The 18,458-nt window shown below is 51.5% G+C and overlaps 1 protein-coding gene across 1 annotated transcript in view; it reads left to right on the top strand.

Moving 5' to 3' along the window:
* LRRC4B (leucine rich repeat containing 4B) overlaps positions 1-18,458 on the top strand; it is a 53,087-nt gene that overhangs the window by 14,582 nt on the left and 20,047 nt on the right. Inside the window, exon 2 of the mRNA XM_004381710.1 lies at positions 3,483-3,814. Coding sequence (XP_004381767.1) covers positions 3,518-3,814 — 297 coding nt within the window. The 5' untranslated portion in view covers positions 3,483-3,517. The remainder of the gene's footprint in view (positions 1-3,482; positions 3,815-18,458) is intronic.

Here is an 18,458-nt window from a genome sequence, read left to right as displayed (position 1 = left end):
GGGTGAGTGAGGGGATGGGTGGATGGGTAAGTGGGTGATGGATTGAATGAAGGAGCGAGGCCACCTGCCCATTCTGCAGAAGTGTATCAAGAGGCAGATATGAGAAGGTGGCTAAGGCCCAGGGGAGAAAGATGCATCTGGGAGTGGGGTTCTTTGTGGCATCTGGGCATGAATGGCCTTCGGCGGAGGATTGGGGTGACGATGATACGGTTCCATGTTCACTGGTATGTCCAGGTTGGTAGTGTTGAAGTTAATGGCTGTGTGACATGGGTGGGGGCCTTTGGGGAGTATCTGAGGTATGGGCCTGTAGTGGACCCTGTGTAAGCCATGAGTCTGCGGTGGGGGGGTGCAGGGAGGTGGCTGTGCCGCCGACAAGGTTGTGCAGCCGAATGAGGTTGTCTGTTCCACGAAGCCCAGGCTTGGCACAGCTCAAACCCCCCCTTCCCTGGGCAGCCCAGCCGTCAACCTCCCTCCCCCGCTTCCCCCGACCTTCCTCGGCTGCCCAGAACCAATGGGTTAATTAGATAACGGAGCCTTTGATTAGCGGGGGAGGGGAAGGCTCCCCGAGCAGGGAAAAGGGAGTAGGGAAGAGGGGCCTGGAGGAGGGAGGAGAGGCGCCCTCCCCGCTCCGGAGAGAAAGGAGGGAGGGGGTGGGGAAGGAGGGAGCGGAGGCACAGCTTGGTTCTGCACTGCCGTGTGACTAGAAATTGTAATCGCGGAGAAAGAGAGGGAGACAGACCGAGCTCAGAGGAGGGAGACTAGACCTACGGACATACGGACAGAGAACCGGGCCGAGACCGGCTCCCAGGCCGACAACAGGGTGACCGGGATGGAGCGAGAGTGAGGGAGAGATGGAAGAGCAGAGAGGAGGCCAGGAGGTCCCAGGGGAGGAGAGACTGTGAGGGGGGCCCGAAAGCGGGGTTCAGGGCCACAGGAGGCTGACGAGGAAGGCCACGAGAGGCAGGGAGTGCAGAGAAGGGGGTCGAGGTCGGGGTGGTGAGACAGGAGGCGGCGGGGGGGAGCGCCAAGGTAGAGGTGGGGTGGGGGTGGCAGGAGGCGGCGAGCGGGGAGGGGAGGAGCCAACCGCCGCTTCAGCCGCTGAGGACGGCCTCCCCGAGGGGTGGGAAGGGCGACAGGCACGGAGGGGGGGGCGCGGGGAGATCCAAGAAGCCCCTGCGCCCCCCCCCCCAACGACCTCGACGGCAAGCCCCGGAGAACTGGGGAGGCGGAGCCCCCCGCCTGCTGGAGGCATGTGGAGGGGGGGCTCTGGGGTGCAGGGAGAGGCCCAGCGGGAGCCGAGCCACGGGGTGAGTGTCTCTCACTGGGGCGGGGGGAGGGAGAGACAAGGACGGGAGATGGCGGAGGGCGAAGGAGGGAAGGGGAGGGAGCCGCTGCGGAAGCCGTGGGGGGTGGGGGGGGATGCGGGGCTGGCAGCGGGAGCGACGGGGACAAAAGCGCAGCGCGGAGGACCTGGGTGGGGGTGCCGTGGGCGTCCACGTGCCGAGGGGCCTCCTATCCGCGGGCGTTCGGGCCCCCAGTCTCAAATCCCGACAGTTTGAGCTGCGCTGGCCCCTTACTCGGAGGGTGTGGGCTGGGTTGCTGCAGAGGTGGGAAGAAAGATGGACTCAGGACGAGGACCGAGCATAGCGGTCCTGGTCACACATGGGAGCGGGGGAGATATTCGGAGAAACGCAGACCCCCACCCCCATCACAGGCACAGGCCCATGCAGCCCCAGCCCTGCAGGTGGAAAATGAGTCCGGGGAACATAGAGCCAGCCGGCTCCCCACAGCTCTGTTCTAGCTTGCACACAGACACAGGCACGTGCATTTTTACCTAGGTGAAGATGATCTTGGAAACCATAGGAGAGTGAAGGTGTGTGTGTCCGTGTGCATGTGTGTGCGTGTGTGTGTGTGTGTGTCCGTTGTGTGTGTGTGTGTCCGTTGTGTGTGTGTGTGTGTGTGTCCGTGTACGTGTGTGTATCCGTGGGGGTATGTGGGGGTGGCCCTGTGTCCACAGCTAAAGGGTGTCTGTGTGAGTGTGTTGGTGTGTGTGTCATGTGGACGCTCCCCTCCCGCCACTTGTGGGAAACTCTTTGGGGGTTGGCGTGTGCTGGGGCAGAGCCTGTGACGTGGGTGCATTTGTGTGTACTCGAGACACAGCGTGGAGGGGAAGGCGTGGAGCCAGAGGAGACAGACCCAGGCGTGAGTCTCCCTCAGCCACTTAGCGAGCCAGCTGTGTGTCCTTGGACCAGCCATTTCTCCCTCCCAGGGCCTCAGTGTCCTCCTCTGTAAAATGGGCCTCCAGACAGCCTCCTCCTTTGGTTATTGTGAGGCTTAAATGAAGTGTGTGGTGCATAGAAAGGGCTTACTTGGTCTGCAGGAGCTGCTACTATTATTATTATCATTGTTATTGTTAGGATGAGCCCATTCCTCCCTCGTCCTATGGAAATGGGGTGGGGGGACAGATTGGGAAGGGGCAGCAGTGACCCCTCAGAGGGTCCAATTCCCCCTGCCCACCCCCTCCAAGAACCCTTGCCCTGTTCCCTTCCCCAGCACCCTCTCCCAGCATGGTCCTGGTCCTGCGGCAGCCGCTGGCACGGGGCCCACCAGACGCTCTGAGCACCTGCAATTGCCTTCCCAGCCAGGCCTTCGGAGGCCACTCCTCCCCATTGTCACCCCCAGTCCTGCCCTCCCAGCTGGGTCTTCTCACCCCCTGTGACCTCCCATCCCTCACCTCCCACCCCAAGGAGTGCTGGGAACGAGGTGTAGCTCCCCGCTTCTCAGCCAACCCAGACTCCTCTGCCCTCGGGGCACTCGTGCTGGCCTGGACTCTGCTCCTCAGTCACCCAAGGGGCCTCACAGCAGCTGGAGGGATCTGAGTTAGACTCAAAAGGGGAGCTTGAGGAAGAAGCTGCCAGACGGGGCAACTGTTGAGGTGACAGGGGTGTGGGACTGAGGTGAGGAGATAGGAGGCTGGGACACACCCCCCAGAGGTTCATGCAGAGGGTGAGAGGGCATGGGCGGGTGCTGTGGTGGGAGCCAGATCCTAACCCAGATTCCCTGGCTTTGTCCTTCACCCTTTCTCTGTCCCCATTGTCTTGTCTGTCTCTTCATTATTTATCTGTGTGAAATCATGCAAAAAAAAAAAACAAGTTTTCAGCCTGGGTTCAAATCCCAGCTCCTCCACTTACTGGGTGAGGGACTGTGAGCAAGCACTACCTCTCCCCCAGCCTCAGTTTCCCTGTCTGCAAAAGGGGAATCAAATCTTCCCGGCTGGGAAGAGGACGCTATGAGATAGTGCCAGGAGCGAGCGGCTGGGCCACCCTTCTCTGCCGCCCTCCGCCTGCGCTGTGTGTCTGTCTTTTCTGTGCCCTTCCCTCCCTCCATGGTGGGGAGGCGGGTAGTTCAGGCAAGTGGTAGTGGTGGGCTACGCGGGGTCCCTGGCTGCTCACTGAGCTTCTCTCCCCTCTTTCTCCGCACAGCCCCCCGGCGCCCGCGCGGAGCATGAACTTTGAGGATGGCGCGCGCCCGCGGCTCCCCGCACCCCCCGCTGACGCCCGGTAGGATGTCCTGGCCCCACGGGGCCCTGCTCTTCCTCTGGCTCTTCTCCCCGCCCCTGGGGGCCGGTGGGGGCGGCGTGGCCGCGACGTCGGCCGCCGGAGGGGGCTCCCCGCCGGCCACCTCCTGCCCCGCAGCCTGCTCGTGCAGCAACCAGGCCAGCCGGGTGATTTGCACGCGGAGAGAGCTGGCCGAGGTGCCGGCCAGCATCCCGGTCAACACGCGCTACCTGAACCTGCAGGAGAACGGCATCCAGGTGAGGCGGGCGGGGGCACAGGCGTGCTGGGGAGGTGCGCGCGGCGGCGGGTGTCTGCGCTTTGCCGCCAGCCAGACTCCCGCCTTCAGCCCTGGGGCTGCGGAGGAGGCTGGGAGCGGGACCGGCCCTCACTCCTGCCCCCTGGGGGCACCTGAGAAATGCCGTTGCAGCCTTTGAACTTGAGCCGCCTCCAAGGCAGCGGGCCGGGGCTAGCTGGTGTCTCCCGGTCCCCCGGTGCTCTGTCTCCAGTGGGGAGCAGGGCTGCCTGCCTGCTGTCACAGCCCGCGGCCTGACCTGGACCCTGGTGTCACCGCGCGTGCTGAGTGTCCCATCCACCAGGGATGGACCGGGAGAGTCTGAGCTCTCCGCAGCAGCTGGTACCCACTTCGTGGCCTTGGGCCATGGCCGGCATGAGGCTGAGCCTCAGTTTCTTCTCTGGAAAATGGGGTGATAAGAGCCCCTGCCTCGTTAAGTTGGTGTGAGGGCCGATAGATTCAATACTTGTCAAGGGTTTAGAATCAGTTCTGGCACCTGGCAAGCACTCAGTGGGTGCAAGTTATTTATATCCTCATTTCCTGTGGATAAGGGGTTCGCCTCCGTTTCTGGGAGCTCATGGGAAGACACGCAATGATAGAGTCTGTTGGCTCATGGTGAGCGCTTGGACGTTTGTTCATCCTGATTATGATTCAGGTGGCCGAACAGAGCTGCGTTGTTTTAAAGCAGGTTCTCAACCTCGGCACTGTTGACATTTGATGCCGGACCATTCTTTGTTGTGGGGCTGTCCTGTGCATTGTAGGATGTTGAGCAGTGTCCCTGGTCTCTACCCAATGGAAGCCAGTAGCGCCACCACCCCTGGTCATTACAAACATATCCTCAGATATTGCCAGATGTTCCCTGGGGACAGTGGCCCCTGGTTGAGAACCACTCTTTCAAAAGCATTGGGTCAATCCCCCTGCCCTCACGCAGGCCTCCCCATCCATCCATAAAGCTGGGGTTCCAGACCCTCAAGATCTGATCTTCCTCTCTTTGCTGCATTTCTTTCTGGTCTGTCCCTAGGGAGGGGGGACAGGAGTCAGCAGCCCCCATCTGACTGTCCTGGAGACCCTGGAAACAGTGCTCCCTTCTGTGGGAAGAGAGGGCACCTCTGGCGGGGAGGGATAGTGCCAAGGGGGCTTCCAAAGGGAAGGAGGCCCTCATCTCTTCTGGGAGGCTGTGGGGCAGGACCGGTGAACCTGAAGCTGGGGCTCCCGAAATAAAAGGGCTCTCATCACATCACCCCGCCCCTGCTCCTGCAGGATGGCATCCCTCTGACCCCAGGCCCCTCATCAGCTGCCTCTTCCAACAGGTTACCATTTCTACTAGTTCATTTTAAGTCTATCTCCCATCCTTTAGCTGTAGCCTCGTTGATCTGTCATGTTGCGCTTAAAGAGCATCCTCTTCCCTGTACCCTCTCCATCCTTCCTTCGTTCTATTCATTCAGGTAACATTCGACAGACACCAACAGCCCTGGCTCAGTGCCAAGCCCTGTTCTGAGTAATCCAAGTCAGGAGAAGCCCTGCCCTGCCCTTGGGCAGCTTACATTTGCAAGGGGCATAGACAGCAGGCTGGGACCAATGCTTACAGAACCGGAAGCCAGAAGTGGAGAGTATTGTGGGGCGTCAAGGAGTGTGTTAACGGTTAGGAGCTGAGTCCGCCCAACCAACAGCCCAAGGCCACGCTACGTTCCTGTAGCCAAACCCAGCCAGTTTTCTCTGCAGCGAGCTCAGTGCACAATATAGTCCTGCGAACATTCACTAGGCGCCAGGCAGGCAGGGGTGAACCACGGGTCTCTATCTGCAGACCTGGGAGGCTACTGATAAACACTATCAACCAAACAACATCCCCCCAGAACCCCAAAACAAAAAACCAAACCCACTGCCTTCTAGTCAGTTCCAACTTATGGTGACTCCATGTGTTACAGAGCACAACTGTCTTTTAGGGTTTTCTTTGCTTAAGTTTTACGGAAGCTGATCACCAGGCCTTTCTTCTGTGGCACTGCTGGGTGGATTCGAACCACCAACCTTCAGGTTAGTAGCTGAGCGCAAACCGTTTGGGCCACCCAGGGACATTCCCAGAGCCCAGCCAACTCCTAAATCTTTAACTGCCCAATCCGTCCTCACATTGCCGCCACTGAAGTAAGGCCTCCCTCAAAGTTCAAGCCTTCTGGTGCTCTCTCTGCTTAAAGCCCCCTGATGACTCCTTAACTAAGAACTAACTCCTCCTCAGCGGGGCCCAGCCGCTTCCAGCCGCTCCACTGATGCCAGTTTCTCTGCCTGGACACCCCTTCCTTCACCTGGTCCCCCGCCAGGTGAGCCTTCCCTAATCGCCTCCCTCTGGGGCCCCCGGCTCCCCAGACGCCCCTGCTCTTGCTTTTCACGCTTTTAGTTATTAAATATCTCTTCACTGTGTTCTCTGTGGGAGTCCCTGTTCCTGGTGCTTGGGAGGCAGCAGTGAGCAAACCAGAGGACAACCCTGCCGTCTCTGGCTAGCTGTGGCTCTAAATGCAGGCATGACAAATAAGTCAGCTGTGTTGAAAGAGAGTAGGGAAGGAACCTGGTGAGCGCAGGAGGAGAGGCTGCCTGTGCAGCTTTTAAGACACGGAAGTCAGGGTTGGCCTCGTTGAGAAGGGCACAGTGGAGCAAATGGGTAGAGACGGTGAGGTATGAACATGTGGGGATCTGGGAAGAGTGATCCAGGCAGAGGGAACAGCCAGTGCAAAGATCCTGAGGCAGGACCAATCCTGGTGAGTCTGAGGAACAGCGAGGAGGCCACTGTGGCTGCAGCGGAGTGATCGAGAGGGAGAAGGTGGGGGTAACCCTATGGGTCATGGTGTGTGCGTCATGGGCATTGAGGACCTGGTGCCAGAGGAGGCTCTGAGCAGAGGCTGCCATGTCGGGGACAGCCTGGAAGAAGACAGCAGGGAGGCCAGTGAGGAGGCTGATGCAGGGGTTCGGGCCAGAGATGCTGGCGGCTCGGACCCAGGTGTTTGCGGGGGAGGTGGTTTAATAAACTGGTGAGAAGTGGACAGATTCGGGAATCTGTTTTGAAGGTGGAGACAACAGGATTTTCCAGCGGATTGGATATGGAGAGAGAGAGATGGAGAGAGAGAGACGGAGAGAGAGGTGGAGTCAGAGAGACAGGGAGAGCGAGAGAAATGGGGAGAGAGAGAGAGAAATTAAAGATGACTCCAGGGTTCTGGGTCCAAGTCGGCCCCTGTGTCAGACCTGTTTGCCTATGTGTCTGCTCCCTCCTCGTCCCAGGCCACTGGACTCCAGGCCGGTGTAATCACGTCCTATCAGAACATACATATGTGCTCCATGAACATCTATTAGTTGATCGATAAGGCATGGCCAGGTCTAGGAGCCCTGGTGATGCACTCTTTAAGCACTTGGCTGCTAACTGGCCGAACCCACCAGCTGATCCACAGGATGAAGGCCTGGCTCTGTGCTCCCGTAATGATTACAGCCTAGGAAACACTATGGGGCAGTTCTGCGTTGTCATCTAGGGTCGCTGTGAGTCAGAATCAACTCGATGGCAACAGGCAGGGTAGGTCTGCTGCATCCATCTCTTCTGTACTTTATAAAGCACACACAAAAGTGGACATGTTCAAAGGATGCAAAGTAGGACTTCTAACCCTTTCAGTTCTCACCCCGGGGATTCTTGCACCCCACTCTGGAGACCATCCATCTCTCCTGAGACTCTAGCTTCCCTGAGAGCGATCCAGAGTAGAGGCTTGTACACATTTAATGGAATTGGCTTCGCTGGGTGGACACTGTCCAGAAAAGAGCTGCCTTAGCGGTGGAGTGGGGCCGCCTTGAGGACAGTCACAGCCGCTGGAGGGGAAAAAAAAAAACAAAACTTTTTAATTATACAAATGAAAAACAACTCACCTCCAGTCCCGCCACCTAGATATAAATAACTATTGTTTGCATTTGGGTTTAATATCTTCCTAGCTCTTTTCTGTGCATAGGTAAACATATTGTTTAATTATTTATTACAGAACAAATACAATTTAGAATAACTAGAAAATATACCTAAGTGAAAATACCGGGGCGGGGGGTGGGGGGTGCAACCGTAATTCCACAACCACAGGTAACTGCCAGCAACATTTTGGCGCGCTTCCATCCAGAGTTCTGTATGCATATTCTCTCTGTGTTGTCCCTTAGGCATAGTTTCCTAATTTCCCTTTTGATTTTTCCTTGACCCATTGGTTGGCTAATAGTGTACTGTTTCATTTCCACGTTTGTGTATTTTCACAGTTTTCCTTTTGTTATTAATTTCTAGTTTCATACCATTGTGATGGGAGAAAACACTTTGTATGATTTCAACTTTGTTAAATCTGTTAAGTCTTGTTTTGTCACCTAACATCAGGTCTCTCCTGGAGAATGACCCCTGTGACTTGGACATAGTTTTGTAAACTGATTTTTGCTTACATGTGAATGCACTGCTTTTTTTTAAGAAGAAATGGAATCACACCACTTCATACTGGTTTGCAACGAGCTTTCGTCACCTGGTAGCATAGCCTTAGGGAGACCTGGTGGTGCAGTGGTTAAGCACTCCCCTGCTAACAGAAAGATTGGAGGTCGAAACCCACCAGCCGCTTCACAGGAGAAAGATGTAGCAATCTGCTTCTGTAAAGAAATGCTATGGAGCAGTTCTACTCTGTCCTACAGAGTCACTGTGTGTCAGAATCGACTTGAGAGCAACGGGTTAGCGTAACCATAAACACCTTTCTCTATGGCGTTAGATCTTCTTCTATAACATCATATTTAATGACTGCATAGTACTGCAGTGCGTGGGGGTTCTGATACTTAACTGCTGTTGTTAGCTGCCGTTGAGTCAGCCCCCAACTCATGGTGAGCCCATGCACAACGGGATCTGACTGTTGTAGTCTATAGGGTTTTCACTGGCTGATTTTTTGGAGTTGATCGCTAGGCCCGTCTTCATAGTCCGTCTTAGTCTGGAAGCTCCGCTGAAACCTGTGCAGCATCATAGCAGCATGCAAGCCTCCACTGACAGACGGGTGGTGGCTGCGCTTGAGGTGCGTTGGCCAGGAATCGAACCCGAGTCTCCTGCATGGAAGGCGAGAATTTCACCACTGAATTACCGCTGCCCTTCGTTACTTCACTACTCCCTTATTATTTGCGGTTTTTTAATTGATACAAACAACGCTGCAGTGGGAATCCTGGGTGCTCATTCTTTGTAACATTCTGAATTCCTCCCTTGGAGTAAATCCCTAGAAGTGGAATTACTGGGTCAGAGGGACAACCAGAGAAGTACTGGCCCATGAGCTCTTCGTTTCCTACTCATTTAAATGTAGCCCTCCCCAGACACACACACACACTCACATACCACACACACCACACACATACACTCTTACATACCTCACACGTGAACACACACACTTGTACTCACACACACCACACTCACACACACACACACTCAAACGTGCACTGGCAGGAATGGGCTGCATTCTGGACATCCGAGAGCTTCCCCCAGCGCATGGTGCTTGCTCATCGTCTGGCTCCCCCACTTCACTGTCACCTCCTGTGAGGGCGGGGACTCCATGTTGTTCCCCGCTGTGTCCCCAGCACCTAGAGCAGAGGGTGACGTGCAGTAGGTGTTCAGCACATCTGTCGATGGATGGAAGGCCAGCTCGTGCGCTCCCTGTCCTGGGAGCTGGGCAGAGTTCGGGGACCATCTGTCAGCAGGAGCAGAAGCAGGGCCCTGCAGCGCGGGGAGGACCTGGGTGGATCAGGGGTTTCTGTCAGCTGTTCCCATGGAACTGTAGATGCACCGAGGGACGGCGGCCTCTCTCTGGGCTGTGTCCTTCCACCTTTGCCGAGGTTTAAAATACCCTCCTACGAAACCATGCAGATGGCAGGTGGTGGCGGTGGCTGTTTTAACACCCTTCATGGGCAAAATGTGAAGTCCCTGGATGGCGCAAACAGTTAACACAGTTGACTACTAACTAAAAGGTTGGAGGTTCAAATACACCCAGAGGCACCTTGGAAGGCCTGGCAATCTACTTCTAAAAAATCAGCCACTGAAAGCCCTATGGAGCATAGTTCTACTCTGACACACACAGGGTTGGCCAGAGTTGATTCAAAAGCAACCACTCTTTGTTTGTTTTAATGGGCAAAATAATTAATTTTTAAAAATCAGCAACCTTCTCTGGGTCCTCAAATCGTTGTTGAGCTTGAATGGGGCCGTACCAGCCCAGACCCTTCTAAGGCTGGGAGACTTGGCTCCTCTCTGCCCTTCAGCCCCACTGCCACATAGGCCCGGCCAATGCCACTGCCTCTGCACAGCTCCCTGGAAAAGCAGGGCTGGCTGGGTGCAGAGGAGGCATCCTCAGCTTCCAGGGTCCCAGCCCCGCCCTGCTGCTCAGCTTCGCGTGGGTCCCGTTAGAAGCCTCAGCAGAGCATGGTACCCCAGGCACCAGGCTGGGCTCAGCCACCCCTAGTCCACTGGGCTGCAGGACAAGGCATCCCCTCTCCTCTTCCTGCTTCGTTTCCTCCTATTCTCCCCTCCTCCCCACAGCTAACCACCCTAATGTGTTTACTGAGGATCTTTCTGCTTGTCTGTGTTCTTGCAAAATGTTTATTGTTGCTTTGTGTGCATGTATTTTTAGTTTATGTAAATGAAACTGTGATCCAGAGCGCTCCCTTTGTCTCTCTGTTGTCGCTGGGCTCTATGTCTTTAAGAGCCATCCCTGTGTGCATCCACCCCGTTGCCCCCAGTGCTTTAACCCTGCAGAAGTCCCCCCCAGGGCCGCCCACCACATTGTACCACCCACCTCCCCCTCAGACTGGACCCCCATGACCTTGAAGTGCCATCACCACAAAGCCTCACTCAGGACCCCATCGGAATTTCCCTGGTCATTTCTTTGGAATACGTGCCCAGGGGGGCAATTGTTGGGTCAAAGGAGACCCATGTACTTAATTTAACAAAGTACCACTGGACCCACCGCAGGCTTTTAACAGACTGCCCTGTGTCCTCCCAGGGGCTCTCCTGTGAGGTCATACAAGCTAATGTTTGTGAACACTCTTGACAAGGAAGTATGTCTCTATCCTAAGGAACAAATCAGCCGGTTCTAAGAAAATAATCGGAGTTCCTGTGTGGTGCAAACAGTTAAGCACACGACTAGTAACCGAAAGGCTGGAGGTTCAAATCTACGCAGAGAAGCCTCAGGAGAAAGCCCTGGCAATCTGTTTCTGAAAGGTCACAGCCACTGAAAATCCTGTGGAGCACAGTTCTACTCCGACACACACGGGATCTCTATGAGTCAGAATCCACTCCACGTCAACTGGTACAGGGAAAGCTGTGAGAGCCAGAACTCGACAGTACTGCTTTGTTTTTCCAAGTCTGGCAAGTTTTCCACCATTGCCAGGGTGCAGTCTTACCACTTTTCTATCGTTCTTTATTAGTGGATTTTTTTTTTTTCCAGAGGCAAGACCATTTTATTTTTAATTTTTTAAAGAAATTCTTTGCCTAGGCCCACATGGATGTGTTGTACATTTCTTTATGTATGTGTTTAAATTTTTGGTTGGTAATACGGATTTTTTTTAATTTTATTGTGTTTTAGGGGAAAGTTTACAGCACAAATTAGTTTTTCATTCAAAAATTTTACACACAAATTTTTTGTGACATTGGTTGCAATCCCCACAATGCATCAGCACTTTCCCCCTTTCCCTTTCCACCCCGGGTTCTCAGTGGCTATTCATGTAGTTTTCCTGTCCCTTCCTGCCTTCTCGTCTTTGCTTTTGGGCAAGTGTTGCCCATTGGGTCTCGTATACTTGATTGAACTAAGAAGCACGTTCCTCACGTGTGTTATTGTTCGTTTTATAGACCCATCTAATCTTTGGCTGGATGGTGGACTTTGGGAGTGGCTTCAGTTCTGACTTAGCAGGGTATCCGGGGGCCATAGTCTCGGGGGTTCCTCCAATCACCGTCAAACCAGTAAGTCTGGTCTTTTTTGGAAATTTGAATTTTGTTCTACACTTTTCTCCAGCTCTGTCCAGGACCCTCTATTGTGATCCCTATCAGAGCAGTCAGTGATGGTAGCCAGGCACCATCTAGTTCTTCTGGGCTCAGGCTGGTGGAGGCTGTGGTTCATGTGGTCCATTAATCCTCTGGACTAATATTTTCCTTGTGTCTTTGCTTTTCTTCATTCTCCCTTCCTCCGAAGGTGCTGGGACCAATAGATGTATCTTAGATGGCCGCTCAAAAGCTTTTAAGATCCCAGACGCTACTCACCAAAATAGGATGTAGAGCATTTTCTTTATGAACTATGTTACGCCGGTTGACCTAGATGTCCCCCAAGACCATGGTCCCCAGCCCTCAGCCCCAGTAACTCAGTCCCTCAAGGTGTTTGGATGTGTCTAGGAAGTTTCTATGACTTTGCTTTGGTCAAGTTGTGCTGACTTCCTCTATATGGTGTGTTGTCTTTCCCTTCACCAAAGTTAACACTTGTCTACTATCTAGTTAGTGATTTCCCCTCCCCACCCCTCCCCTACCTCGTAACCATCAAAGATTGGTTTTTTCTGTGTGTAAACCTTTTCTTGCGTTTTTATAATAGTGATCTTATACAATATTTGTCCTTTTGTGACTAATTTTACTCAGCATAATGCCCTCCAGATTTATCCATGTTATGTTTCATTCACCATTGTTCTTATCGGTGTGTAGTACTCCATTGTGTGTATGTTCCATAATTTGTTTATCTATTCATCTGTTGATGGGCACTTAGGTTGTTTCCATCTTTCTGCTATTGTGAATAATGCTGCAGTGAACATGGGTGTGCACATGTCTATTCATGTGACGGCTCTTTTTTCTCTAGGATATATTCCTAGGGGTGGGATTGCTGGATCATATGGTATCTCTATTTCTAGCTTTTTAAGGAGGCGCCATATCATTTACCATCGTGGTTGTACCATTTTACATTCCTACCAGCAGTGCAAAAGAGTTCCAATCTCCCCGCAACCTCTCCCACATTTGTTATTTTCTGTTTTTTTGATTAGTGTCAGTTGGGGTGAGATGGTATCTCATTGTAGTTTTGATTTGCATTTCTCGAATGGCTAAGGTCAAGAGCATTTCCTCATGTGTCTTTTAGCCACCTGAATGTCTTCTTTGGTGAAGTGTCTGTTCATATCCTTTGCCCATTTTTTCATTGGGTTATTTGTCTTTCTGTTGTTGAGGTGTTGAAGTATTCTGTAGATTTTAGAGGTTAGACTCTTGTCGGATGTGTCATAGCCAAAAACTTTCCCAGTCTGCAGATTCTCTTTTTACTCTTTTGGTGAAGTCTTTTGATGGGCATAAATGTTTAATTTTTAGGAGCTCCCGGTTATCTAGTTTCTCTTGTGGTATTTGTGCATTCTTACTTATGGTTTGTATTCTGTTTGTGCCATGTATTAGAGCCCCTAGTTTTGTCCCAATTTTTTCTTCCATGATTTGTCATTTTAGGTTTTATATTTAGGTCTTTGATCCATTTTGAGTTAGTTTTTGTGTATGGTGTGAGGTATGGTCCTGTTTCATTTTTTGCAGATGGACATCCAGTTTTGCCAGCACTATTTGTTAAAAAAGACTGCTTTTTCCCTGTTTATTAGACATTGGTCCTTTGTCAAAGATCAGCTGACCATAGGTGGATAGATTTACATCTGGGTTCTCGATTCTGTTCCATTGGTCTCTGTGCCTGTCGTTGTACCAGTACCAGGATGTTTTGACTACCGTGCCACATAGTGGAAAATATTTTTTTTCCTTCTCTGACAGGTTTCCGCCTTACACAGCTTCCGGCTTTCACAGGTTTTACTGTACATGGAAATAATCAGAAGTGTTTCAAAGAGTTATGTTTAAGAATATCCCAATGGCCAAAATTTAGAAGCAGCCTTAATCCTGACAGTAAGGAGATCAGTTAAATGGATCACTGTACATTTACAATATCAGGGTGGAGTATCATGTAGCTATTTAAAGTGGAGTTTCAAAGAATATCAGATGACACAGTAAAATGCTCAAGATATAATATCCAGCTTACAAAAGGATGCAAGTAGGATCTCCAATTTGTTTTTTAAAAAAAAGTAATCCAAAAGAAAAAGACTAAGGAAGTCCCAGGAATGTGAAGAGTGTCTTTCTCTCTGCAGAAGCGTTACGAGGGGTATTTCATTTCTTCCTTGTGTTTTCTTCATTCTCTAAATTTTCTTGAGTGAGAGCCTTTATTGCTTTTTATAATTAGGAACAATTAAACTTAAAAATGTTAGCTGCCATCAAGTTGGCCCCCAACTCATGGCAACCCCGTGCACAACAGAACAAAACGCTGCCTGGTCCTGTGCCATCCCCATGATCGATTGCAGAATGGACTACTGTGATCCATAGGTTTTCACTGGCTGAGTTTTAGAAGTAGATCGCCAAGCCTTTCTTCCTAGTCTGTCTCAGTCTGGAAGGTTCGCTGATGGCACGCAAGCCCCCACTGACAGACGGGGTGGTGGCTGCGCATGAAGTGCATTAGCCGGAAATCAAGGCCAGATTTCCCTTGTGGAAGGTAAGAATTCTACTACTGAACCACCATTGTCCCCATAAACTGAAAGATACTAAATACAAAGTGTTATACAAGCATAAGGAAAAAAATCTGTCCTGGGATTTGCTCACCTCTCCCTGGAGAAGGGGAAAAAAACCTGCCCTGAGCCTGAGCTGAAATGCTTTTCCCCCACTATCTCATTTATTCCCGGGAGGGTGGGATTACGTCTCCTGTTTTACTGATGTGGAACCAGAGGCTCAGGTGGCTCTGAGTGGCTTGCCCTTGATCACCCAGCTAGGAAGCAGCCCCTGGAGCCCAGGAGGCCTCTGCGCTGCCCGGGGAGCCAGCTTAGAGAAGCAGGGGCCCTGAAGGCGAAGCCGAAGCCATAGTGCATTACCAAGGCAAACACAAGAAATGGCTTTTCACTTACCCACCAGTTTGGGATTTTCCAGACCGCTGGTCCCTTCCAGCAGCACAAAGAATAGAGACGGACATTTCCCAGCCAAAGCCCTTTAATGGTGGGAGGAAAGATCTGGAAAGGACCTCTCTTGGGGTCAACTGGGACAGCCCCCTGCCTGCAAGTTAGTGACCAGACCTCGAGGTGACCAGGGCAGGAAGGAGGAGCTGCTCCTTGCTGTTCATCTCTAGGCTGCCGGGACTGCATGTCCAACTGTGGCCTCCCCAGCTTTCAGCCAACCCCTTTTGCTTCTCCTTCATTCCCTCGGCAACACCATTGAGGGGAGGAGTCCCCTTCCAACTGACGTGGCCTTGGATAATCCTGTCACCTCTCTGGGCCTCAGTTTCTGTATCTGTCAAATGGGACCCCTGATATTTTATTGGTTTCTTCTTAACTTTGTTGTTGTTTTTTCATTTATTTTGTTGTTGTTGAGAATAAACACAGCAAAACATACAATTCTCCATGTACAATTCAGTGACACTGATTACATTCTGCAAGTTGTGCAACCATTCTCACCTTCCTTTTCTGCATCGTTCCTCCCCCTTTAACATAAACTCACTGCCCCCTAAGCTCCTATCTAATCTTTCAAGTTGATGTTGTCAGTTTGATCCCACATAGACAGCTCTTTAAAACAGCACAATGCTCAAGGCAGACATTTTTACTACTTAAGCTAAACTACTGTTTGGTTTTAGGAAGATTTCAGGGGATACATTTGGTTTAAGGTTTGAAGGTTATTTCAGGGCAGTAGTTTCCGGGGTGCATCCAAGCCTTTATGGCTCCAGAGAGTCTAGAGTCCATGAGAATTCGAAATTCTGTTTCACATTTTTCCCCTTTGGATCAGGATTCGTCTATAGAATCTTTGTTAACTTTGTTTTACTATGAAATATAGCAAAACCTATTGTTGGCCAGTTGATTCTGACTCATGGCAACCCCATGTGTTAAAGAGTAGAACTGTGCTCCATAGGGTTTTCTTGGCTATAATCTTAACAGAAGCAGATCGCCAGGCTTTTCTTCCATGGTGCCGCTGGGTAGATACGAATCACCAACCTTTCAGTTAACAGTCAATCGCAAAGTGTCTGCACCACCCAGGGACCTATAAGGTATAGCACACATACAGAAAAGAACTTAAAATATAACTGTCCAGCTCAAGAGATGATCACACTCCAGAGAATACGTACAAATGGCCAACAAGCACATGAAAAGATTCTCACGGTCAATAAGTCATCAGAGAGATGTGAATCAAAACCACAATGAGATACCACTTCACACCCACTAGGATGACCATCATCAGAAAAACAACAAGTGTTGGCAAGGATGTGGAGAAACTGGAACCCTCATCTATTGCTGGTCGGAATGTAAAATGATGAAGTCACTGTGGAAAACAAGTTTGGTGGTTCCCCAAAAAGTTAAACCTAGAACTACCAGATGACCCAGCAATTCCACTCGTAGGTATATACCCAGAAGAACTGAAAGCAGGGACTCAAACAGATACTCGTACGACAGTGTTCATTCCAGTACTAGTCACAATAGCCAAAAGGTGGAAACAACCCAAGTGCCCATCAACAAATGAATGGATAAACAAAACATGGAATCCATACAATGGAACGTTATGCAGCCATAAAGAGGAAAGAAGTCCTGATGCGTGCCACACCGTGGATGAACCTTGGAAACATGCTCAGTAAAATTAAGTCAGACACAAAAGGCCACATGTTGTCTGATCCCACTCATATGAAATCTCTAGAATAAGCAAATGCATAGAGACAAAAGTTTCTGCTTGGGGAGACATAAAACTTTTGGAAATGGATAATGGTAACGGCTGCACAACATGGTGAATGTAATGTCACTGAACTGTGCACTGAAAAATGGCTAAGAGGGCAAACTTTTCATGATATGTATTCACCACAATAAAATTTAAGAAAAAAGATTACCACAAAGAACACAGCCATGTAAATACCACCCAGGTCAAGAAATTAAGGAGCCCCCCCTCCCCCGACCCCAGCCCCGAAGTCCCCGCTGCTCCCAGCGCTTCCCTTCTTCCCACTTCCCAGGGCTCACCACTCGCCTGGCTTCTGGTTCCAAGGGTGGCTTTGCCTGGTTCTGAACTGCGTGCAGATGGAATCACGTTGCCTCCACCCAGATGTGCCCAGCCTTTTCCACGCTGCTGGTGTGATTCCTCCTTGCTGTTGTATGTGGCCAAGGCTTTTTCATTTCTACTTTAGCATCGTTGTATAGCATTCTCTCCTGTGAACACACCGCGAGTTACGTATCCGTTTCCTGTGGAGGGCATTTGGATTGCTTCCAGTGGGGGCTCTCAAAAAAACCATTGCTGTCGAGTTGATTCGGACTCATGGCGACTCCATGTGTTACAGAGTAGAATTGCTGCATAGGGTTTTCTTGGCGGTAATCTTTACAGAAGCAAATCACCAGGACGTTTCTTCTGTGGAACCACTGGGTGGGTTTGAACCATCAATCTTCAGGTTAATAGACGACCGCCTGATGTTGGATATAGCAACTTTTCAAGCTGAAAGAAACTTTGGCTGAACTCCCTCATGCAGTCCAGGGACAAAAGCCCTGAGGTAAGAGCGGTGCGTGGCAGGCACACCCACAGTCTGCAGCCAGAGTCAGTGCCAGGCTGGCTCCAGCCTCAGTCTGACCACGTGCTCGGGGGCTTTCTCCCCAGGACTGCCAGCAAGCTGACTCAGAAAGGATAACACACTGCACAGAGCAGGGGCAGATGCCCTTCAGGATGTGGCCCACCCCTGCCTCAGCCTCCTCACAGGTCTTTGGACACTGGTGACCCTGGCTTTCCCTCCTCTGCTCTCTCCCAGCTCAGAGCCTTCACACATGCTATTCCCTCTACATAGAATACCCTTCCACGTTCTCATTCACCTAGTTAACACCAGTGCTTACGACTGTGGGGGCACAGCTGAGGTTTGAATCACAGCCCCACCGTGTCCTGGCCGGGTGAGCTCGGGCACGTTACTGAACCTCTCTGGACCTCCGTTTTGGCATCAGTAAAATGGGAATAATAACAACCTGAGAAGGTTTGATGCATTCATTCTTTGAACAAATACGTATTGAACGCCACCGTGTGCCAGGCGCTCTTTGCGGCATTGCAGTCATCATACAGATTCGATGAAATAACGTGGGGTCCCTGGGTGCTGCAGACAGTGAATGCTGTCAGCTGCTAACCAAAAGGCTGGAGGTTTGAGTATACCCAGAGGTACCTTGGAAGACAGGTCTGGCAATCTACTTCTGAAAAATCAGCCATTGAAAACACTATGGAGCACAGTTCTACTCTGATACACATGCGGTCTCCATGAGTGGGAGTCAACTCGACCACAGCTGGTTTATTATTAGCGGGGCGCCTGACACATAGTCAGTTATTGAGAAGCACTAGCAAATGTTAATGGTAAGACTTTGCCACAGTCATCGTTATCCCTCTTGACTCAGTGAAACATCACAGCCCAGAGGTGCCTTCTCTGAGCCCCCCGTCTGGACATGCTCCATCGGTCTCCCCGGTTCTCAAAACTGCTGATCGCAGTCACTGGCCGCTGGCCGCAGCACTTGGTGCGGGGCCTGACGCACCGTAAACCTGTTGCCACCAAGTCAATTCCAACCCTATAGGACAGAGTAGA

This window comes from Trichechus manatus, unplaced genomic scaffold (assembly GCF_000243295.1).
Source record: "Trichechus manatus latirostris isolate Lorelei unplaced genomic scaffold, TriManLat1.0 scaffold00087, whole genome shotgun sequence".
Taxonomy (NCBI): Eukaryota; Metazoa; Chordata; class Mammalia; order Sirenia; family Trichechidae; genus Trichechus; species Trichechus manatus.
This window is presented reverse-complemented; position numbering and strand designations above follow the sequence as displayed.